The sequence below is a fragment of the Peromyscus californicus genome, unplaced genomic scaffold, assembly GCF_007827085.1.
Source record: "Peromyscus californicus insignis strain IS unplaced genomic scaffold, ASM782708v3 Scaffold_8__1_contigs__length_139910024, whole genome shotgun sequence".
Lineage (NCBI taxonomy): Eukaryota > Metazoa > Chordata > Mammalia > Rodentia > Cricetidae > Peromyscus > Peromyscus californicus.
Genome location: NW_026294606.1, coordinates 26,659,667 through 26,684,826, shown reverse-complemented (window position 1 = coordinate 26,684,826; position 25,160 = coordinate 26,659,667). Strand labels below are relative to the sequence as shown.

General features: G+C 42.3%; 1 protein-coding gene across 2 annotated transcripts in view; it reads right to left on the bottom strand.

Annotated features, from left to right (window-relative positions):
- Positions 1 to 474: 474 nt before the first annotated feature.
- Positions 475 to 25,160, bottom strand: part of Cage1 (cancer antigen 1) — a 45,007-nt gene continuing 20,321 nt past the window's right edge. The window contains exons 5-12 of one of the 2 annotated variants that reach the window (XM_052727859.1): positions 24,540 to 24,686; positions 21,811 to 21,921; positions 20,464 to 20,544; positions 19,803 to 19,910; positions 14,755 to 14,859; positions 13,764 to 13,834; positions 8,068 to 8,136; positions 475 to 6,281 (exon numbers count right to left, since the gene is read on the bottom strand). In XM_052727859.1, the coding sequence (XP_052583819.1) occupies positions 6,197 to 6,281; positions 8,068 to 8,136; positions 13,764 to 13,834; positions 14,755 to 14,859; positions 19,803 to 19,910; positions 20,464 to 20,544; positions 21,811 to 21,921; positions 24,540 to 24,686 (777 nt within the window). In that variant the 3' untranslated portion in view covers positions 475 to 6,196. The remainder of the gene's footprint in view (positions 6,282 to 8,067; positions 8,137 to 13,763; positions 13,835 to 14,754; positions 14,860 to 19,802; positions 19,911 to 20,463; positions 20,545 to 21,810; positions 21,922 to 24,539; positions 24,687 to 25,160) is intronic. The other variant, XM_052727861.1, reaches the window with a different exon arrangement.

Sequence of the window (25,160 nt, the reverse complement as noted above, 5' to 3'; positions counted from 1 at the left end):
CACTCTCACTCTCACTCTCACTCTCACTCTCTCTCACACTCACTCACGCGCACTCAAAAGCCAGCCTACGCCCTTTATAGCCACTGGGCAACCAACCCCGTAGTGCCACGTGGATAATGCCGATAGGGTCAGACATAGGCAAGCAAGCCAGATTAGGTCCAGGTGCATGGAAGCAAGCCAGATCCTAGCCTTAGCCAAATAAGGAGCATCTGCCATCGGGAAGGCAAAGCCAGACCTGCGCCATCTTTGAGGCATGGCCGTGCACGGCTCTCTACATCTGCCTCCTGAATTCTGGCATTACAGGTATTACCCAGTTTCTGCAGTGCTGGGGCCTTTAGGGGGCGATTAACTTATATGGATATAACAATCATAAATATGGGTCCTTACTGGAGGATGGTGGTGGCAGCAGGGTGGGGAGCTGGGGGGGTGGGGTTGGTGGTGGTAGTAGTGGGGTGGGGGCTAGCTAGGCTCCTTTCCCCTTCTGTCTTTTGTGCAGGGTGAGAATACAGCATTCAACCTCTCCAGAGGGCACAGGAACCACATGCCATCTTGTAGGCAGTGCCTGGGCCCTCACCAGGCACCAAATCCATCAGTGACGGCGTCTTGTACTCGAAACTCCAGATATGAGGAATAAATTTATGTTCTTTACAAATCACACAGCTTCAGATATTTTGTTGCAGCAGCAGAGTCAGACTAAAACAGACGGCCCACCCCAGCTGGGCCCGAGCCAATTCCCAAGGCCAGAACCTAGTAACTAAAGCAGAAGCCAGGCTCATGTGACACCCGTGAGACACCACAACAACCACTGTTCAGATACCCACCTCACATCCATTGTCCCTCAGAGGCTCATGGCCATTTACACAGTATCTTAGTCACTGTTCTATCGCTATAAAAGGACAGTGAGGAGACACCAAGACCAATGTGACCCTCTGGCATTTAATTGGGGGCTTGCTCTTAACTTGGGGCCTGTCGCAGGGGCTTCGTCCATCACCATCATGGCGGAGCATGGTGGTAGGCAGGTGGTGGTGAAGTAGCTAAGAGCTACATTCTGATCTGCAAGCTGCGGGGTGGGGCAGGACGGAGCCCTGACACGCACTTGGGTAACGTCAAAGCTCACTACCAGTGGCACACTTCCTCCAACAAGGCTGCACCTCATAATCCTCTAATCCTGTCAAAGAGTTCCATTCTCTGGTGACTGAGTATTCAAATATATCAGCCTACAGGGTCCATTCTTCTTCACACCACCACACATAGCCATCATGCTTTGGAGAAAGGGACTCCCAAACTTCCTGAGAATTGATGACTGCAGGTCTGAACTGACATAGCCAGGATTCAAAGTGCCAGCGTGGTCCTTTTGGAGTGAGAAGGTATGTGTGAGCCAGATGATCAACACATGGCCTCTGAAAGTGCGCATGGAATGAACAGACATGCTTGCTTGGTTATTGAAAGGACCATCACACCAGTTCCCAGCATGCAGCGTAAATGGAAATAAAAGCATGCTTCTGGGACCGCTGCCACTTAGCCGAGCCAGCTGAGATAATAAACTAAGAGCACATCTGGCAGGACCTGGTGGCACAGCCTTGTAATCACAGATGCTCAAAAGACTGAGGCAGGAGGATCGCAAATCCAAGGACTGCCTGGGCAGCTATAGGGAGACCCTGTCTCAGATAACTATTCAGTGGTAGAACTCTCACAGGGCACGCATGAGACCCTAGGTTCAATCCCCAGCACCAAGTAAGTAAGTAAATAAATAACATGTCTGAGGGCTGCGTATGTAGCTCAGTGATAGAGCACATGCTTAACAAAGGAGTAGTGGTCACTATTAAATCTGAATTTTTTCTCTCCGTACCCCTTCCAAGTCTCCCCATCATTCTGTTTGTTATTCCCTTTGGGGACTAAATCCAAATTTAATTTGCCACTCAGCAGGCCCTCGAAATGCTAAGACACATCATGTCATATGATCTGAAACGCTAAAACATCAAGATTCCAAGACTTGAACCCAAGCCTTACGATTTGTGTTGAGGACTCTTTTTGTCATTTCTATTGTCTCTTGTTCTATAGTTTAACAAAGACTGCGCTAAGTGCCATTAAAGTCAGATAAACTGGGTGTGATGGTACATGCCTGTAATCGTAGTACATGAGAGGCAGAGGCAGGAAGATTGGCAATTCAAGGATAGCATGGACTACATAGTAAGACTTGAAAAACAAAAAGGAAGAGGTTTATGTTCAGATATTTAAACTAAACCTTGAAAGATGCATGTTTTGAGTATGAGGAACTAACTGGGTGATAGGGGTAAAAGAAGAATGTCTGAAAGAAATAACATTTTAGAAAAAGAAAATCATGTGGACAAAAGTATCCATCACTTGGAGCCAGAGCATTGAAGGTGGTAGATGTTGGACTATGGAGTAAAGACTTGAAAAATCTGTGCACAAAATAGAATTCAGTAAATAGATATACATATATGTATTCTATGGAATATTATATAGTCTTCAGAATGAGTTATGAAGACTAGTAGACATTATGGGAAAATATTTACCATAAACACCCTGAGTTTAGATAGCCTACTTAAGACTACATCAAAGTGCTTTGTGGCTGTAACAGCCTCTCAGAAGGTCAATGGAGTGTTAGAGGAGAGAAATCATGTAAGAATTTTTTAAAGATAGGGTAAGAATTCAATAATTATAATTTCTAAGTGTGAGATGGTGAAAGTGGTGGAGTACGACATGGAGGAGACATAAAGTGTCCAAATCAAGGGGAAAAGAGACTAAGCCAGGGGAGTGCATAGTGAGTGCACAGGAATGGGTGTGGGAGGGACTCCTGAGATGCAGCCAAGCTTGGCGCCTTGAAGGTAGAAGCAGGGGCCACAGCCAACCTTTGCCTTGTCCCTGAGCCTCTTAGCCCCAAGGTGAGAGGCAAACCTTCAGTCTCTTACTCCTGTTTAGTTCACTGCCTGGATTTCCCGTCTTCCAGCCTGTCCGTCCCTAGGCTGTGCTATGGAAGCTGGTCACTCTTCTCCAAGGCCTTGTTCCATCAGTTTCCCTTGCTCTTTCCTTCAGGCCCAGTAAAGCATGCTGTGCTGTTTCTTCAACTTCCTCTCAAGCTCTGCATGCCTCTCTGAAAACCTGCTGTCCCTCTTACCTGTTTTCTTTTGAGACAGGATTTTACTGTGTGTCCCAGGCTGGCCTCAAACTCACTATGTAGCCCAGGCTAGCCTCAAACTCATGGCAGTGTGTTGTGGGATATTTGTACACTGTGTGAAGATGCATTGCTGTGATTGGTGTAATAAAAAGCCGAACGGCCAATAGCTAGGCAGGAGAGTACAGTCAGGACTTCCAGGCAGAGAAAGAACTTGGGGAAGAAGAAAGGTAGAGTCACCAGTCAGACATGGAGGAAACAGGATGGGCAGTACAGAGATGAGGTGACAAGCCTCGTGAGAGAATGTAGATTAAAAATTATTGGTTAATGTAAGTTATAAGAACTAGTTAGAAACAAGCATAAGCTAAGGCCAAGCTTTGATAATTAATAATAAGTCTCCATGTTGTTATTTGTGAGCTAGCGATCCCAACAAGAATCTACTACTGCAGCAGTCCTCCTGCCTCAACCATCAGAGTACTGGAATTATAGGCCTGCACCATCACACTTGGCCTTGACCCTCTTTCCTGTTAAGGCAACTACCATCCACACAGAACTCTCCCCAGCACCTGGAATCCTTCTCTCCATGTCTACCGCTAACTGGTTACCACATCCCTTTCACTTTACTTGGGAGATCTCTTGCAGCTTCACATCTCCCTTTGTCTTACTTAGGGTTTTTACTGCTGGGAAGAGACACCATGACCACAGCAACTCTTATAAAGGAAAAACATTTAATTGACGTGGCAGCTTACAGTTTCAGAGGTTTAGTCTGTGATCATCAAGACGGGGAGCATGGTGGCATGCAGGCAGATGTAGTGCTGGAGGAGTAGCTGAGAGTCCTACATCTTACAGGCGACAGGAAGTTGACTGAGACACTGGGCAGTATCCTGAGCATAGGAACATCAAAGCCCACCCCCACAGTGACACACTTCCTCTAACCAGGCCATACCCATTCTAACAAAGCCATACCTGCTAATAGTGCCACATTCCCTATAAGATTATGGGGGCCAATCACATTCAAACTACCATGTTCTTTATGTCCACAGTCACGGTTTTAGTTCTTGGGCACAGTTTCTCTTGCCTGAAAACGTAGCTGGATTCTGCTGTCACCTCCATCTGCCTCCTCTATGTGTCATTAGTAAGGGGGTCTTTCAAAAGAGCATGTTCCACATCGCTTCCCCACTTCAAGTCCCTCCAAGGGCTCTTGGGACCAAGTTTAAGTTTTCTAGATTGGCATTTCTTGTTCTTCATGATCACCCTCATCTCTCGTCACTGGAAGAGCTTGGGTTTCAAACCTGACTTGTGGGTCCAGGATAGTCAGTCATCTCAGACCTGCATGTATTCCACATGTTTGGCTTTCTTCTTTCAACCTGAGACTACCCAGACAGGGTTGAGGATCCTGCTCAGGTACCAGGATTTCTGTGATGTCTTTCCCGGGCCTCTCTACAGGCCAGGGCTACTTCCCACAAGCTCCTCTAGCACGGGACCATCCCTCTGTGCAGGGGTCGTGAACAGTTCCTCATCTAAGTGTCCTTGTGATCTTTACCTGTTTTTCTTTGCATCCTCAGCATCTCTGGAACTTGCTATGTAGAGCAGGCTGGCCTCAAACTCTGCCTCTGCTTCCTGAGTGCTAGGATTAAAGGCATGCACCGTCATGCCTAGCTTCCCACTCCCCCTTTTTAAAAAAGCAGAGCAACCATAGATTTGTGAAGAAGTGAGGAAGAACCCCTGAGCGTGGAAAGGGCTCCAAGGGAGAAGTGCCCACTTAGTGTTTCCTGAAGCCACGTGCCAAGGGAGGTGTATTTATTTTGAGATACCCTGTAGGTATCCTCCTGTAGGAAATCCTCCTAGTGCATAACTTAAGTCAGGGTTCTGCAGAGTCCTGCTTTTGGACAGTCTGGGCTGGCTTTCCTTCACTTGTTTCATCCCTTCAGTGTGAAGCCTCCAGACATAGCTGTCTTTGTAATAGTTCCCTTCCCCCAGCACATTCGATTTTCCTAGAGGATCCTTGGATTATGAGGAAGGGCTCTTCTTATGCTTGGGTGGCTTCACAGCTCTCATGCTCACCTTACTGAACGGAGACACCGCTATGGCTGCAGCTCTCTTAACTGGTCACAAGTTATGTTCCATGTTTTTATACGATTGAAAAAATATTCTGATTTTTATCATTGTTCCCTTTTGGTTCTTTAAAGTGAGTTAGTTGAATTGCTGAGCATGTCAATCTCAACTGACCCAGTGCTGTCCGGGTGGGTCTCCTCTTCCCCCTGCACCTCACCTGTCCAGAGCCCTCCAAGCTCTTAAGCCTGCCATCCACCCAGCCATGTCATGTGACCCGCCTCCCCAAAGACAGCAGTTGTCTGAACCCCTAGGAGAGGTTCTGGTGAACCACCTTGTCCAACTGTTCCAAGGCTCAGCAAACACCACATTTTCTGTTTCCAAGTTCAGATAGGCCCTGCCTTATAGAGTTCTCCAGCAAAGACAGACGTGGTGACAGCTTGACTCAGTCAGCGTGTCTTTCAGAACCAGTCACGCACTCCCCACAAACTCGCGCTTGCACCTGACTGACTGACTTTGTGAGAGGAAATGATGTCCACCAACAGAGCATGGAGATCAACAGCTATCGTTGGGGATTTGATGAAGGGATGGAATGGGGTGAGGGCAAACCTGGAGGCAGGAAACCAAGCAGGATAGAACGTCAAAGAGTCACATGTTTGGTGTGCAAGTGCGGGGACCTGATTCACACTCCTGGCACCCACATTTTAAAAAAGCCGGGCACAGTGCTGCACGCTTGTAGTCTCGGCACTGTGGAGATGGAGACAGGAGGATTCCTGGGGCTTGCTGGCCAACCAGCCTACCCTATTTGGTAAATTCTAGACCAACGACAGACCCTGTGTCCTAAAACAACATGCATGACTCCTGGGAAGGGACACCCAAGCTTGTCCTCCACCTTAGATACTCAAGTGCGTGTGGGGGTACATACACGTGTACATGCACACACATGTGCACACAATACAAATAAATTAACTTCAGGAATTGAGTATTTAATCATGTATTACAGTCAGTTCACACGGAAATAGAACATTCTTTACAGTGTCCATCAAGATGACCTATTAAGGTCATGGACTTTGGATGATTTTCTAATCTTGGTCTGTAAGAAAGAAAGAATATGATGTAAAAATGGGGAGAGAAGACTAAAATAGTGAATATGGTTTAAAAAAATACCATTATTTTGGCATATTTGCCTATCACTTTCAAGAAGTTGTCCTTTAGGATCAAACTATGAGACCCTAAAAAGACAAAACTTTCAACACATAATGTGTGGACCATCTTCAATGTGGCCCATCTTCAGTGTGGCTCATCCTCAGTGTGGACCATGCTTAGTGTGGACTATCCTTGATGCATGTGAATAAACTGGGCCACAGTCTCATTATATTTAATAGGGTCCTAATGTACTTACATCAAGATTTAGCTTTGAAATGAAAACCTACAAAATCTCCTTGCAAGTGAAGAACTAGGAGCCAAAAATAAACATTGGGGGTGGGGGTAGGGATGGAGGTTGGGGATGGCTCAGCGCCTGAGAGCACTTGCAGGGACAGAGTTTGGTTCCCAGCACTCCTGTTAGGTGGCTCACAACAGCTCCTAACTCAAGCTCCAGGGGGTGCAAAGCCTCCGTGGTCACCTGCACTCATGTGTACATATCCACACACACACATAGACATACATAAAATAAAAATGTATTTTAAAAAGTTAGACATCTGGGACTGTTTTTTTAACCCCAAAGTTCCACTGTTTCCAATGCCATGACAACTGATCAAAATCAGCACCGTGATTTTGAGAAGATGCAGAGGAAGTCTCAAGCTGCACTGAAGGGTGCACTGAGGTCAGAGGTCAATCAAGACTTCAGAGTTCATCATGGCTGAAGCCTGCAGGGCTCTGGAGTTTTCACACAGGACTTAGCAGCTGGGGAGTGCCTTGTGACCTCTTTCCCTGATTTCAAAGTCAATAAATCCATATAAATATGCCTCTCATTCAATGTAAAAATTAGCTATGTGATAAGTAAACAAATGTCTCAATGGGTAAATGTATAAAATTATATGGAAAATATTTTCAAATAATTCTAGAAAAAATACCATAGTATGTTTCTACAACTCAGAGAAAAATCCATGCTGTTTTGGAAATCAAAATTCCTGAGCAGAATTAAACTAGTGTTTGCAGAGTGATCATATAAAATAACTTTTTTTTTTTCTAAATCTCCAGTTTTGGTGTATGTACTGCTGAAGCTAGGACCCAGCTGCGTACTTACAGTTGACCTAAAAGATCATGTACATATCCTGCTGCGTGGGGCTACATGACTGAGAACTTCTAAAATTACAGATTAAGAGTTCATGTTAGTGAAGGGAGTCAGTTTATAAACATGTAGAAGGCGATAAACACCTCAGCTCATACCCCCAGCATTCTCTTGCTTAGAGCTTCTGTGAGGGCAGGCAGCCTGGCCTTCTAATTCAGGTTCTACACAAACTTTATTGTAACTTGGTAGGTGGAACATGCCTGAAATCTCAAAACTTGGGAGCACTTGGTGGAAGGATTTTTTATTGTAATCTGTGCTGCATAGCAAAAAATAGCTCAAAAAACAATCAACCAGATATAAGACCATCTCAAAATAATATAACAAACAAAACCTGTGTTTAACATAGTATCTTGCTAAACTTTGCAGGCTAGCTTCCAGAATAGCTGGGGGTTTTAGATATGTGCCACTGGGCATGGCCTACAAGAAAACTTTGATCAAGCAACTATTTTATACTAGAAAAATATGAAATACTTCATATTTATCTTTTAATCTTAAATAAAATATAAGGAGAGAAAAATTTTTAAATGTATAATTTACTATATGTATTTTAAAGACATTATTTTTTTAAAAAGGAAGGGAAACTTACCTTGACCTTCTGGCTTTCTCTTTGGGCATTCTAATAAAATCTTCCAAATGTCTATTTCTCTCTTCCAAACTGAGGGAAGAAACAATTGCATTTTTACACAAAAATGGACTTTTCAAGATGAATATTTTGTAAATTCTCTGGAGGCTGTCTTAGTCACTGTCCTATTGCTGTGAAGACACACCATGACCATGGTAACTCTTATAAATGTAAGCATTTAATTGGGGGCTTGCTTATAGTTATAGAGGATTGGTCTATTATCATCATGGCAGGAAGCAGGCAGGCATGGCACTGGAGCAGTAGCTGAGAGCTTTACAACCTGATCCACAGGCAGCAGAGGGAGACAGACACTGGACCTGGTGTGGGCTTTTGAAACCTCCAAGCCCACCCCCAACAGTTCCACTAACTGAGGACCAAGCATTCAAACATATGAGACTACAGGACCATTCTCATTTAAACCACCAGAGACTGTGAGTCGATATTGTAAGGATTATGAGCTAAGATTGTTATCTATAATAAAGCTACCCTATTAAATATTTTATGATGGGGGGCAGGAGGAGGGAGGAGAGGGGAATCTGTGGCTAGTGTGTAAAATGAATAGAAATTTTCTTAATAATAAAAATTTCTTAATAATAATAATAAATTATTTTATGATCAGATTTTCTCATAACTAACATTAAATCCAAAGCTAATCATACACCATCTGTTCATCTCAAAATACAGGAATTTGGGTCTTTTTTTGGCAATTCAGAACACTTGGTCAATTTTTCCCTTTATAGGTTCCAGGGCTAAAGATAAGAATAGATAATGACAAATCTATGCATGTCATTTAGATTTGTTTGTTTGCACAGTGGGTCAGTGTAATGTAGCCCTGGAGTGTGTTAACAGAGCTCCTTATCTGGAGCTGCTTTACCACAGGAAAATGTGTGGTAGTGTCCTGCATGGTCACAGCATTCTGTTGGCCTGTTAGATAGAGATTTTCCTGTTTTTATGCATTTAGAGAGAGAGAGAGAGAGAGAGAGAGAGAGAGAGAGAGAGAGAGAGAGAGAGACAGAGAGAGACAGAGAGAGACAGAGAGAGACAGAAAGAGACAGAGACAGAGATCCAAGCAAAAGAGACATTTAGAATCTCAAATATATTCTTTAGGACATATAGTCAAGACACTAAAAAAGTTCAAAACAAACAGTACTAAAAGCTACAAGGAAAAAAAAAAGCCAGCTCATCTACAAAGGCAAACACAGCACATTAAACCTCTCAAACCAGGAAAGAATGGAATTAGACAAAAGCTCACACAGCACATCAAACCTCTCAGAGGAAACCCTAAAATCCAGTAAAGAATGGAATGATATATTTCAAGTCCTAAAAGCAAATAACTTCCAAATAAGATTGTTGTGTCCCACAAAATTGTCTTTCAGAACGGTAGAGAAATTTGATTATTTCAAGACAAACAAACTAAATCATCAGGGCTGCCAAGCCAACACTGCAAAGGATACTTATGTGAGCCCTGAATATAGAGGAGGAAGAGTGTGGACCAAGGAGCACAGGGAAGAATACCCTTCTTGAGGAACAGATGAACAAGGGAGAACTAAGAAAGAATACAAAGTGCATACAATAAACCCACAAACCCCCAACATGAATAGAAGAGAGAGAACAGAACAAGTAATAATCCAATTAACCAGGAAAACAACCAATCAAATTACAGGAATCAGCACAGCGCTCTCAATACTAACCCTAAGTGTAAGTGGTTTTAACTGTCCAATTAACCAATTAAAAAAAAAAAAAAACACTGACTAACCTGGGTGGTGGTGGTGCACTCTAATCTCAGCACTCAGAAGGCAGAGGCAGGTGGATCTCTGTGAGTTCGAGGCCAGCCCGGTCTACAGAGCAAGTTCCAGGATTGCAGAGAGAGATTCTGTTTTGAAAAACAAAAAAACAAAAACAAAAACAAAAACAAAACAAAGCAAAAAAACTAAAACCAAACCAAAACAACAACAACAAAAAGACACTAACTAGCTGATTGGACTAAAAAGTAAGATCCAAATTTCTTTTGTCTCTAGGAAAGGCATCTCACTGGCAAACAGTTACAGACTGGAAGTGAAAGATGGAAGTCAATGTGCCAAGTAAATGAAAGTTGCTGCAAGCCACAGGAAAACGCAACGGAATTCAGCTACTATTACAAAAGCTACTACTTGAAAAAGTCAAGGACTTTTCCAAAGATCAAGTCATGGCTTAAGAAGTCGTGGTGATAATATATATTTATTAGCTGGTTCCTAAAATGATTTTCTTGTGTGCTTCCAAGAACTCCTAACAGTGTATTTATCTAAAATGCCTATCAAGCATCCAAGGCCAAACGAAACTACACCTGTCTCCTAGGTCAGGCAGATAGCTTTATTTCTTGTGCAATTTAGGGTGAGACCCTCCCTTTTTATACAACCTTACTAGTAGATCTCTAACTTCTTACCTAACCACTTCTCAGAATGTAGACAGAGCACATAGATCCCCTTTTTGATATACTAACCGGTCACTAGCACTCAGTTGACCTCCTCTTTTACCACTCCCATTTTGGAATGTAAAAGAAAGCCTGGTGGTCACTGCCTGAGGAAAATTCTTACCTGCCTTTATGACCCCGCTCGACCAGGGGATTGCTATTGCTTGGGTTTATAACTGGATTGCTGGGAGATTTAGGAGGAACATGGAGAACTTAGAGACAGAGAACGGAGAGGGATAAGGAGGATTTTGACCAGAAAGAACATGTGGATGAGATGAAAGATGAGGAAGAGTCAGATGGGGAAGTACTAACTGGGTAAGAAAGAGATGAAAAGGACCTAGATGAGGCAGAATTAAGACGAGAGAATTAAGATAGAACTTAGAGCAGTAGATAGAGAAATAAGGCAGGAAAGGAGCTAGGCACAAGAACAGAACTGAAGCTGTGTAAATAGGATGTTATCCCAGAGGAATTAAAGTGAATGGACTAAAGAGCTCGGTGTGCTGAGATTCTATTTCCCGAAAATAGTCCTCATGGTTCATAGTTCTCTCTCCTGAGCCCCTGAGATGTATAATATTAAGGCTGGTCCCTCTAATATTATACAAGAGAAAGTCAAAACTAAGCTGGCAGAGCTCAGGAAGCATCAAAGAAGAGATGGTGGGAAGAACGTCAGTGAGATGGCTCAGTGGACAGAAGTTCTTACCACACAAGCCTCAACCTGAGCTGGATCCCCAGAACCCACCATGGAAGGAGATAATTGACTTCCACACACACAGGCACAGGCAAGACTGTGCACATACATGAGCACAAACTAAACAATCTCGAGAAAACGAAAACCCAAACAAATGTTAAGGACGTAAAGCAGATGTGTTTACCTGGCTTAGGTCATCCTCATTTTGTTCCCTTAGAATGACGACTGCCTTTTAGTAACATCACTTAGTTGTTAGAACATTTTCTTTTTCCTTTTCAATGATTTATTTATTTTTATTTTGCGTACATTGTACACTGCTGTTCTGCCTGAATCTATGTCTGTGTGTGGGTGTCAAATCCCCTGGAACTGGAATTACACACAGTTGTGAGCTGCCATGTGGGTGCTGGGAATTGAACTCAGGATTTTTGAAAGAGCAGCCAGTGCTTTTAGCCTTGGAGTCATCTCTCCGGCCCTAGAACATTTTCTATCCCTGAATTTCTTCCTCTCCTAACATTAATAATCATTTTTGGAAAGTAATGAGAACGCAGAATGAGCTCTGTATTTACACTGTATCATAGAAACAATTTAAGGGATTCTTGTATTCCCTCTCCCTAACTCAGACCTGATATAAACCCCAACATCCCAAACTTTCAGCCACCCTGTCATTTTATAACTCCAGATGTTCAAGTTGGATTTGGAATGGGAATGAGACGATTGGCTCTAGGACCCTATCTGTTGATCTTTTGTTTTCTGGATTCTTGTCTTCAGCTTCTCCATTCACAATCAACCATGCTAAGCCTTGACTACAGGGCTCATGGGCTAGGCCCCTCCCTTCTTGGGAAAGGTGTGAAAGGCCTGAGTACAGGGCACACTCTGGGTTGTTTCTGGGAAGTTTTGTTGTTTAGAATTGCAAAAATAATTGTTTGCTTCTTCTTTTTTTTTTTTAGACAGGGATTCTCGGGTTGCTCTGGATGTACTGAAACTCTATCTGCAGACCAGGTTGGCCTTGAACTCAAAGATCCGCCTGCCTCCCAAGCGCTGGGATTAAAAATGCGCCACCGCTCTGGGCTGCAGATGATTCTTGAAGTGTAAGGTGAGGCAGCCCTACCTGGAGAAGGCTGGGTCACACTTCTGCCACTGGAAGGTCCATGCCCCGTGTACTGCAGTAGTGCCAAGGGCAGTTCGTTGGAGCTGACATGTTTACCCACAGCTGTCCCCATCACAGCGGTAAGGTTTCTCACCTGTGTGGGTTTGCAAGCATGTCTTGAGATGCCTAGGGTGCTGTTCTTTCCCACTCCCCACTCTGGTTAGGGGGCCTCTGGCAGTGTCATGAACCGGAGCTCATGGTGGGGAAGCTCCCGAGCAGGTGATGCTCTGGCAGGGGTAGCTGTGGGATGGCACCCTGGGGTAAGCAGCCAGCAGTTCCTCTCCACCCTATGGAATTATTCCCGCTATGAGGCCATAGCTGCAAGGGGAAGTCTTGTGCGCCGCTTCCCCTTGCTGAGCTGTGGTCCAGCTTCAAACTGGTCCCATCGGGTCCCACCAACCATGCAAGAGGACACTATTATGCTTAATTCTGGGGCACAGCGTGGCCTTTGGCAAAACTGATGACCCACTGACCACCACGCTCGCTATCAGGGCTCTCAGCTACTCAGCACCAAGTTGCCCATCAACCGCCCAGGAGCTGCTGAGTGGTGGCTGTCTGGCCACCAGGAGGAGGGCTGGTGGGGGTGGTGCTGACAAGCCCCTGTCTGCAGGAGGAACAACTTCGGATCCCGCAGGCATGGGGCACTGGCAGGGTGGTACTCCACCTGGAAGAGGAGGATGGAGCTGAGGCTGGTGGGGAAACAGTGACCATTGACTGCTGACGGGATAGCCAGTTGCAGAGAATAAAGTCTTTGAACTCCTGGGTCTCCTTCGGAGTGGGCGGCCTGGTCATCACTAGCTCTCTCTCCAGGGCTGGGACAACAGTGGCTTCTTGTGAGAGAGCTCTTCCTGTGACTGGTAGAGGTAAGGTGGGGCGGGTTAGGGTGTGTGTGTGTGAGGGGCGTGTCAGTGAGAACACGGGGCGACAGCGCCTCACTCGTGGCCTAACAGCGAGGTTACTCGAAGCCCGAGGTTAATGAAGATTTCAAAAAATAAGAAACAAAACCCAAGACCAGAAGTCCCAAGTTGCTCGAGATTCTTTTTCTTCCGATTAAATATAAACTGGTGGTGCCTTTTTAGGAAGTTTTAGGAAGTTCGTTTGTATATCAAAATTCTCAGAAAAGCTTGAAAACAGCAGCAAGGCAAGCAAGCCCCAGGTCACATGCCAGGCTGCGCTCTTGGACCAGCAGCATCCCCCATGAGTAATAAAGCAGCTTATTCTGAATCCGCCCAGGGACATGGTTTTAGCCCATCCTAAATACACATCCTTGTTTTTCTATTTCTAAGAGTCAGAGAAAAAGATCTTAGAAGCCAGAGAATGAAATAAAACATCAGTAAATATTCACAAAATTTAAAAAATTAGTTTTATTAACTTACTGTGCAATCTGAGAATGGGATATCTCAAGTCTTTGGTCAGCACATTTGATAATTTCTTCATATGACGTTACCTTGAGAAAGTAAGAATTTTTTTTTTTTATAAATACAAGCATTTGTATTTAATTTTGATTACTTTCTCCTTTTTAAAAATCTTTACAAGTTGAAGTTTAATTATTTGAGTACAATAAATGAAAATCTTACAACAGACAAAAATCCTTTTCTATTTTGATCTCAGGAATATGAGTAACAATAGAGGTAGGCCCACTCATCAAGCTGGAAATGTGGGTCTCAGAAACTAGACAGCTCCAGTGAGGGCCCTGTCATCTACCAGTCTTCCACACAATGGTACCAATGATACAGGGGTCAACTAAGGATTATAGCCCATTTGATTAAAGTTAATGCAGTCTTTGTGTGTGTGTGTGTGTGTGTGTGTGTGTGTGTGTGTGTGTGTGTGTGTGTGTAAACTAGAAACCAAGCATGGTTGGCCCATGCCTACAATTTTAGCACTTGGGAGGGAGGCTGAGGCAGTAGAATGTAAGATTCGGAGGTAAGCCTGGGCTACATATGGAGACAGTCTCAAAAGACCAAAATGAAAGCAAAAAGGAAACTTAAATACTAAGTTGGCAAGATACTTAATTACCTTGAAGGTAAAGTAGCAAAATTAAGTCTTTAAAGTGCCTGCCACAAGGTTCTTGGCCACTTCCCAGCTATCCCACTAATGGGGGCATTGAATGTGCATTACGAGAAAAAAGGGACCAGTATAAAGTGGCTTGGCAAACCTCAGATCCTTTTGGCTCTGGAGTTCTATTAGTTCTGATGTGATGTTTGTGTTGAGTTCTATCATTGTTTGGTTTGCTTTCTATGCTGAGGACCAAATCCAGGGTACATGCTAGACAGGCACTCTGCCAACTGAGCCACATCTCCATCATGTTTTGATGCCTGGCATCATTTTTTGAAGGTTTTGTTTGTTTTCCTGTAAGAGAACTTGTACCTTATTTACTAAGCTGCCTACATGTCTTCGGTACTTGTTATTCTCCTCGATGAGTCTGCTGTAGTGGTCTTCTTTGCTCTCTAGAAGGCCCCCCAGCTTTGTGATCTACAGAGAAACATCAGTGAAAATGTAACCTGGAAACCACCATGAAACAGGCATAAAAATGAAAACAACCAGCTATATTTCAGTCCATATTCTCTGAAATAGAGTTCTACTGAAGTGAGTCGTGACACAGATGAGCTGGATCTGGGGTTAGATTGCATACAGAACACACAAGCAAGAATTATGGTGGACTTTCATTGATTCTGTTATTTTCTACTATGAGATGGCTTTGTAAATAACCCAAGCATCTGCTAGTCCCTACGGACATCAATCACTTACTATCTGGGACTGGGACTTACTATCCCTTGCAAATGATGCTCATTTCTAAGTTTCAGCTTAATGTACTTCATGGTCCAGCCTATTGTCCAGTTCCTGCAAGAATATTATTGAAAATTAAAACTTATACAGGTTGGCAAGATGGCTTTAGTGGGTAAAGGCACCTGCAGCTGATGATCGGAGTGCTGTCCCCAGACACATGCGGAAAGGGAGAACCAACTCCTGCAAGTTGTCCTCTGACCTCCCTGTGTGCCATGGCACTTCCCGTATCAATATGGTTTTACACACACACACACACACACACACACACACACACACACACACACACACACACACATCAATCAAATGTAATAAAAGTTTTAAATAAAAAAATTACTTTTTTCTGAGAGTGGCATTTAGGGTCATCAGGAAAGCTTATTAATATTTTTTTCTCTGAAAGTTACTTTAATTTTTAAAGAAATTATAGAAGAAAAACTACAGAAAACTTCCCACTAACTAGCAGTGCTAGGAGAGGTTTTTCAGCCTTCTCACACTTTATTTATTTATTTATTTATTTATTTATTTATTTATTTATTTATTTACTTATTTACTTATTTTGGTTTTTTGAGACAAGATTTCTCTGTGTAGTTTTGGTGCCTGTCCCGGATCTCGCTCTGTAGACCAGGCTGGTCTCGAACACACAGAGATCCGCCTGGCTCTGCCTCCTGAGTGCTGTGATTAAAGGCGTGTCCTCATGCCTTATATTCCTTTCTCTGCCCAGCCATTATCACTTCCCGTCTCAACCTTTCTAGTGCTGGGATTAAAGGTGTGTGCCACCACTGTCTGGCCCTGTTTCCTTCCAGACTGGATTAATCTCATGTAGCCCAGTGTGGCCTTGAACTCACAGAAATCCAGATGGACCTCTGCTTCTGCCTCCTGAGTGCTAAGATTAAAGGTGTGTGCCACCACTACCTGACCTCTATGGCTAACTCTGTGGCTGGCTCTGTCCTCTGATCTTCAGGCAAGCTTTATTAGAGTACAATAAAATACCACCACATTTCCCCTTTTTTGTCTAAAATAATAAAAGAAGGTTACAACTAATAAGAGAAAAGCTATATACAATAAGTATAATAACTATATACAATATATACAGGGAATAAATACATTAACAATGTCCAGTCCATTAACATTTGACAGACTCAGAGAAAATAACTCCATTATTTATCCTGTTTTGTGAGTCTAAAATGTTGTACCTAATTCATTTTCTATCCTAATTTGTATTACCAACCCGAAACTATCTTTTGATGTCTTTCAAACTTATACATTTTACATCTCTTTGGTGAGTTTCTTTCCTAAATTTGTTAACAAGGAAAACTATAATCTTCAGATACTTCAAAAACCTACAAAATATGGCATTTAAAATGTTTTAAGAGCCGGGCGGTGGTGGCGCACGCCTTTAAGCCCAGCACTCAGGAGGCAGAGCCAGGTAGATCTCTGTGAGTTCGAGGCCAGCCTGGACTACCAAGTGAGTTCCAGGAAAGGCACAAAGCTACACAGAGAAACCCTGTCTCGAAAAACCAAAAAAATGTTTTAAGAACTTAGACTTTTCTGGACAGTGAGATACCAATTACTTCAAAGAGGCTGATGGGCATCGAAGAAACTCATTATGGAGTTTGCTTACAATGTTGAAAAGGCTAGCCATTTGGGCAAGAAACTGCTCTTGCCTGGACTGCTTGACAATATGTTGTATAAACTGGATATGCAGGACCCATAGGAAGGTGACCACTGAACTTTGCTAAAAAAAAGACAGGATGGTCCTCTAGGTTTCTGCTTCACAGAAGAAACTGCCAGACATTCTATAGGACACAGAGGAAAGCGACTGACAAACTTTAACATTAGGTAGAATAGTCCTTCAAATTTCCTGCTTCACTGAAAAATATGCCAGTGACTCGAGGCCAGTAGGCTGAAGATGGATGCCCCAATATTACAGAGGAACTTTGGGTGACTATCCAGGCAGCCAGATGTCTCTGTCATTTCTAGAATTTTGGAAGTTGCTTACAATGCACTTCCTGTTTACTTAGGTAATATTATATCCTTCTGGGGTCTTTGATGGAGTTGATGACTAGATAGTTACAGTTTTCCTTAGTTATGATAAAAGGTAAATTAGATATAAAACTTTAGACTCACAAAAATAGGATAGATGATAGAATATTTTCTTTAATTTTGCCAAAATACAAATAGACTAGATATTGTAATTGTAATTCTCGCTTGATAACTGTTTTGTTATATGTAATTTTACTATGTAAAATTTAAAACCTTTCTTTTTGATTAGACAGAAAAGAGGAATTGTTGTGGGATGGTCTTTCTGCATGCTGTGAATATGTGTTGCTTCCACTGGTTAATAAATAAAGCTATTTTGGCCTTTGGTAAATCAGGATAAGAGCCAGGCAGGAAATCCAAGCAGAGCTACAGAGAGAAGAAGGGCAGAGTCAGAGCAGATGCCAACCTGCCGCCCAAGGAGCAACATGCCAACAGACTGGTATTGCCATGGCCATGTGGCAAAATATATATTAATATAAATGGGTTAATTTAAGACATTAGATCTAGCTAGCAATAAGCCTGAACCATAGACCAAACATTTTGTAATTAATATTAAGCCTCTGAATGATTATTTTATAAAAACAGCTGCTGCCCAGGTGGGACCAGGCAGGACCAAGAAAGTTCGGTCTACAGTAGCACAATGTAATAATCTAATACACATAATCTTTTTTTTTTTTTTTTTGTCGGAGCCGAGGACCAAACCCAGGGCCTTGCGATTGCTAGGCAAGGCTCTACCACTGAGTTAAATCCCCAACCCCAATAACACACATAATCTATAGTGACAAAATTAGGATGGTTCAGACTTCTATCTTCATAGACCTTTAAAAAAAAAAACTTTGACTGTCAGGGCATGGTGGCACACGCCTTTAATCCCTGCACTCAGGGAGGCTGAGGCAGGCTTCTCTGAGTTCCACGGCAGCCTGATCTACAGAGCGAGTTCCAAGACAACCAGGGCTACACAGAGAAACCCTGTCCCAAAAGACCAAGAGAGAGAGAGAGAGAGAGAGAGAGAGAGAGAGAGAGAGAGAGAGAGAGAGAGAGAGAGAATCTTTGATTATCATGTGACAGTGATACATATTTATGCAACTGAATGAATGGAAAAGGAAGATATTATAGAAAATGAAATAAATCAGACCCAGGAAGTTAAAAACACTGCATGTTCTGCTTGATAGATAAATGCCTTTTTTTTTTTGGTTTTTCGAGACAGGGTTTCTCTGTGTAGCTTTGCGCCTTTCCTGGGACTCACTTGGTAGCCCAGGCTGGCCTCGAACTCACAGAGATCCGCCTGGCTCTGCCTCCCAAGTGCTGGGATTAAAGGCGTGCGCCACCACCGCCCGGCCCGATAAATGCTTTTAAACAGTTAAAGTGAGTGTGTAGTAGTGATATCTAGAGGATGGGAAGAACATAACAGGTAATAAGATCCAGTGTTCACAGGAACATGCACCATATTCTACAAATAATCAGGAGGGAATGGCCAAAACTCCAAACACAAAGTCATGGTATTGTATATGTATATTAAAATATAGTATGGAAAAAAGAAAAATATTATACTGTACCAAACCAGTTTTTTAATTGCTCTGTAACTGTGTAAGCACCAAAATCATGTTTTCATTTCCTCCTGTTTTCTTGCATTCTCCTTATGTGCCACCTGAGGTAAACTAAGAGTTATTTCCAACCATAGTCATTGAATGCAGCCACTATAGCAGAATACACAAAAGCTAAGTGTGCTTTACCCACAGTGGAAAGTAGCACATATTTTGGAGAGCTGTGCATGGTGTGTATCTGTAAGCTCAGAACGTCAGAAGCTGAGCTGGGATATCGTGAGATGAAGGCTGTGAATGATGGGCTGGAGAGATGGCTCAGCATTTAAGAGCACTTTTGCTCCACTTTCAGAGGACTCAAGTTTGGTACCCCACACCCACATCAGGCAGCTCCAGGTGATCTGACATCCTCTTCTCACCTCTGGATGTACATACACACACAAATAAATAATAACATTTAAAAAAATAAAAATAATAAAAGGAGGGATAAAAAAGCTAGTGGTTGAATGCTTATCTAGCATGAGGTGAGCCTTGGGTTTGATGCCTAGAATTAGGGAAAATAAAAGCATGTTTATCTTTTGGCTTCTGCATTTTGAAAGACATAGATCTTATTAGTCTAAATACAAATCAAGTTGAACAATATTTAAATTTTTATAATTATTTTTAAAATTCCTTTTTATTTTTATTTTATGCATATGGATATTTTGTTTGCATATGTCTGTATATTGCTTGCATGCCTCGTACCTGGAGAAGTAAGAAGAGGGCACTAGATCTCTTGGAACTGGATTTATAGACAGCTGTGAGCTACCTTGTAAGTGCTGGGAATTGAACCTGGGTCCTCTGGAATTACAGCTTAACCACTGAGCCACTTTTCCAGACTGATATGTACAATTTTAAAACATGAAAATACTTCCATACTTTTGTTGGTAATATTGCCATAATACCAGTGTGACTATTTTAATGAGCAATACTTTGGAGGTTGATAACTTCTTAAAATGTAGTGGATAGTAATAGGCGTAAAAAGGACCATAAGTCATTGGTCTATCTTACCAAGAAATCAAGCTCCTCATTTAGATTGTGGTATTTATCCAGTTTGACTGCCAGTAACACAGGTGCATCTCTGGCATTCCTGGCTTCTTCCGAATCAAAATCTGTGACCTGAGATTAAATATGTTTGCACACATTATAGTAATTACATACTCCTATCATTTTAACTTGAGAATCAAAGAAAGGGGGCTGGAGAGATGGCTCAGCAGTTAAGAGAATTTGCTGATCTTTCAGAGGTCCTAAGTTCAGTTCCCAACACCGCATGATGGCCTCACAAACTTCTGTAATTCCAGTTCCACGGAACTGATGCCCTCTTTTGGCCTCCTCAAGCACTGCATACACTTGATGCATCTATAGGCAGGCAAAACACTCACACATAATTTTCTTTTTTTAAGGCTCAAAGATTAAGGATTGAGTGACATGAGACTGGATTCATAGAAGTATAGAATTTGCTGGGCGGTGGTGGCACACACCTTTAATCCCAGCACTTTGGAGGCAGAGGCAGGCAGATCCCTGTGAGTTTGAGGCCAGTCTGGTCTACAGAGTGAGTTCCTGGACAGCCAAGGCTACTTAAGAACGAGACTTCATGCGAATTTGCCAAGAGACCATAAATATCTGCAGTGTATTAGCATGTTGAAGACAAAGCATAGCATGTTAAACTCACCTCAGTAGTGTGATCTGGAAGTGCTTTCTCATGAGCAATTAATTCTTTAAGAGTTGCAATTCTGTTTTTATGTTTCAATAACTAGAAAAAAAAGTATTTCATATTTTAGAGGAAAAGAAATAAAATAACCTACTAGGACATTTATGATGAAGTCATGCACCCATACAAAGTCCAGTCCTTAATGCCTAAATGATATAAATGATTTTACCACTTCTCTGACCATGAGTTCCTACAGCAGACTCAAGACTGCTATGCTTAGGGAGACCAGCTAGCAAGTCACCTAGAGCCCTGAACTGTATGAGGTTTCTACGACCCTTGCTACAGATGACTCACGGGGCCAAACTCTGTTGTTCACAGCATGTTATTTAGACTGAACACTTGCTTGCTTTCTGGTGGATGGAACTTTGGTACATGATTTTCCCAATAAAAAAATTTTATGGGCAAGTGGTTTTACTGAACTCCCTTGGCACATAACCCTTCACCCTGTGATCACTAGTTAGTGCTGGGGAAGTGCTGTGCACTCCTGCAGGACATCTGGGAACCTGTTTCCTTCTGATTCGGTCCCACTGTGCTTTTCCTTGATTGCTTTTACCTGGTAGCCTTTTGGTATAAGACATCATAGCTAGGAGTATAGCTGGATACTGAATCCTATGTGATCTCTGGAGTTCTGGTGGAAGGCGAGAACCAACTCCTAAATATTGTCTTCTGACTGCCACACATGCACCATGGCCCATGTGCACCCCCCAACATACACACATTAGTAAGTACAATTACATTTAAATTTTTGGAAAAGGCAATGGAGAAACTCTAGGTACTTCTACCCTGATCCTTTTTCCCAATGAAGAAATAAAGGGTTTTGTTTTATATGTGTCTAAGTGACAAAGTTTGAAGCCACTATAAGGAATGTCAAGACGAACTCCTCTTTAGGAATCATTAATGCCATGAGAAAATGAAAAAAAAATTTCTTTCATTTTTATTACACTTATTTATTTCGTGTGTATGTGTGTGTGTTTGTGCATGTGTAGCAGTCAGAGGAAAACTTCTGAGAGTTTGTTCTCTTCTTCTACCATGTGGGTTCCAGTGGTCGAATTCAAGTCACTGGGCATGGTGGCACGTGTCCCTAGCAACTGAGCCTGTCATCAGCCCCTGTGAATAAAATTCCCCAATGCAGATTTAATTTGTAAGTAAGTCAAATTTTGGCTAGTATGTCTACTTCTAAGAGGCATAATAAGCTAGTCTGGTCCCCAAGCACTTCTTAAACAAATCCGAAACTTTAGGAGCAAGTGTTCTGTGATGTCTTAGCTTCCCACTAAACTGAATCAGGTTTTAGAATAAAGAACACAGTACCTCTTTCTCTAAATCTCTCTTTCTAAGGTGAAAGCTCTTCAGTTTTTGCAGCATTATGTCATTAGTTTTCTTACTTTCTTGACAATGTTCAGCATCAGGAATGACGGTATCCTAAGGATGATGGTTTGAGAAACTAGATTGAAATTTTTTTCTCTGAAGCTAAAATGGAGAAGGAAAACCTCCTTTCAGATATAAGGGGCCAAAGGAGATAAATCATATTGAATCCATGCTTCAAATGTTCTTCATTATCTCAGAGTTAATATGAAAGCCTGCACGTGGATTCACTCATGCCCATTCATTGCCATTAAGAGTGGGTAGTTGGGTGGTGCCCAGTGGTGGTGGTGCACACCTTTAATCCCAGCATGGGAGGCAGAGGCAGGCAGATCTCTGTGAGTTCAAGCCCAGCCGGGGTCTACAGCGCTAGTTTCAGAAAAGTCAGGGCTACAGAGAAAACCTGTCTCAAAAAACAAACAAACAGGCCGGGCGGTGGTGGCGCATGCCTTTAATCCCAGCACTCGGGAGGCAGAGCCAGGCGGATCTCTGTGAGTTCGAGGCCAGCCTGGGCTACCAAGTGAGTCCCAGGAAAGGCGCAAAGCTACACAGAGAAACCCTGTCTCGAAAAACCAAAAAAAAAAAAAAAACAAAAACAAAAAAACAAACAAACAAAACCAACAACAAAAGGAGTAGGTAGCATACTTGCTTATCCTCATCTATAATAAATGTATGCTTATACATTCATAGTATATTGCTCCTTAGCCTGGCCAGTGTACATACCCAAACTTAAATAAATTGCTACCTCTGACACTAGAACAGCTGGACATTCTCAACAATATTGCAACTAGGTAGTTCAAGAGTAGCCAGGATGAAGGTAACTATACCAAGATAACCTAGAGGTCGAATGTGCAAGGCTTTGTGCTTGAGTTCTGTTACTTACATGTGAAACTTTGGACAAGAGTTCAACTCTTCTAAAGCTTGTTTTGTTTTTCTGAGTTAAAAACAAAAGCCTAATATGACAAAGAATGATATAAGGTTGATTCAAACATGTCAGGGACAGTAAATGTTTGAATGTAAGTGCCTCCAGGGATAGTCAGGAAGTCAACAAATACTTGCTGCAAGCTCATTATGGGCTTGACTCCGCACTGGGTACAGAACAAACAGAAGGTTTGTGTATCTAGTGGGGTGGGAGATACAGAACAGGCAAACAGGAAGTATTTATTTGGAGTGGGGTGGGATCCACTGAGAGGGCTGATGATACACTGCTATTAAGACATCCAGTACAGCAGCAGCCAACAAACGGACTGAAGAACAGCAGCTGGGAACCAGGGGAAATCTAAGCAACTACTGCACATAAGCAGCTGTCAGGAGGCTGGGATAGAAAAGCTAGTAACCAAGAAGAGTCTACACCACATTTAAGTCAAACCTTTAAAAACACAGTTATGTGTTTGTGGGCCACAGTTTTGAGATCTGTAATCTGCACACAAAAGGCTTAGCGTGCTATCTGGCATTCAACAAATACTGATGTTTAACATTTAGCTAGATGATACAAAGGTTTTTTTTATCATATTGAAAACACAGCAATGAGAGCAAGGCATGGTGGTTCATGCCTTCCTAGTGATTCATTTCACTGACTTTTCAAGAATCAAGAAATGACAGCACACGCCTTTAATCCCAGGACTTGGGAGGCAAAGGCAGGCAGATCTCTGAGTTTGAGGCCAACCTGGTCTACAGAGTGAGTTCTAGGACAGCCAGAGATATGCAGAGAAACTCTGTCTCAGAACACTAATAAATAAATCAATAATAAATAAAAATAAAAAACAAAAACCATGGCAAGCTATGCACTCATATTTCAGCTCAGATGAATGTATTTACAATGGAAGAAATATACAACAGAAGAAAAAGCTAATTTGAAAATTTAGCAAGTACATACCCTTTCATATCATTTTTGTTGAATGTAGTTGCTGCCCAGGACAGAGAGCAAGTATGGTTCCTTATTAATGAAACAGGCTGAGAAAGCTCATGTTACTTGGACAAGTCACATAACCAAGACATGTGAGGCCAGGATTTGAACTCATTGATACTTCATTTAAAAATTCTCTCTCTCTCTCTCTCTCTCTCTCTCTCTCTCTGTCTCTCTGTAATGGATATATTGGTATTTTTTGATATTTTATGGATATATGGGTGTTTATACAGCCTGCATGTATGTCTGGTGCCAACAGAGGCCATAAGAGAAGTTAGAGCCCCTGGAACTGAAATTATAGGCAGTTCTGAGCCTTCATGTGGATGCTGGGAATCGAACCTGGGTCCTGTGGGAGGACAGTTCTTAACCCCTGAGCCACCTCTCCAACACTGTTACTTCATTTTTCATTCTACTCATGTACAGAGGTCTCCCTGCCCCAAATTATTTTTTAATAAGGCAAACAAATCATTAATGTGAATAATCAGTAAGAGCAGACTGGCCCAAAATATAAGACAACTGCTCTGGAAGGAAGACATTCTAGATATCTAGTTAGTATCTTTATTCCTCATCATTTTCTCGTTACACCTGACTGTATACAACTGTGGGAACTGGATGCCAAAGACAAACAGTACAATCAGGAGAGGGTTGGGTGGTTGGAGGTCTGTCTTTTCTTTTCCTGTAACTTAATTCTGAGACCTTTCACAGCCTCTTGCAGCTCACCCCAACCCCACTGGAAGAGCTGATTTATTTTTTTATTTTGTTTATTTTTTACCTGACATGTGAGAAGTCCTATTGTCAGGGCCAAAAGACTGTGGATTCTAGAGGCCAGTGGGGAAGTCCTCGTCATAGGTGAGAGTTCCAGGGTCTCTTTACAAGGTGAGCAATCCACGAACAAATTAGAATGGAGCCACTTTGTACCCTATATGTACACAATTCAGATGTGTCACAACAAAGTCAAAGGGCCCACATTAGCCTTTAGGTAAAATACTGATAAAGCTCTACACTTAAAAGCTATGAGCAGGGTTCTGAAGCATCTTTCCTTGGGATACCTTTACACTCTTAAAGTTTATTGAGAAAAACAAAGCACAATTTTAAAAACAAAAAAAATTGAGGACCATATTTTTTTACATTAGAAATTGTAACAGAATGTTTTAGAGTATTTGTTTACCAATTCACTGGGCTAACAATACATTATATCTCAACATAAGTAGGCCTTTTATTAAAATTATGTTCTCAAAAATAAAAATGCTAGTGGAGGATCAGTTTTCTAGTTTTGCAGATTTGGGGGTACTGGGGTTCAGACTCAGGGATTCACTTGTGCTAAGCAGGTGCTCCTCCTGTGCTACAGACTCGGACTCATTTACATTTAATTTTAATTCTGTAGTTGAAAAGG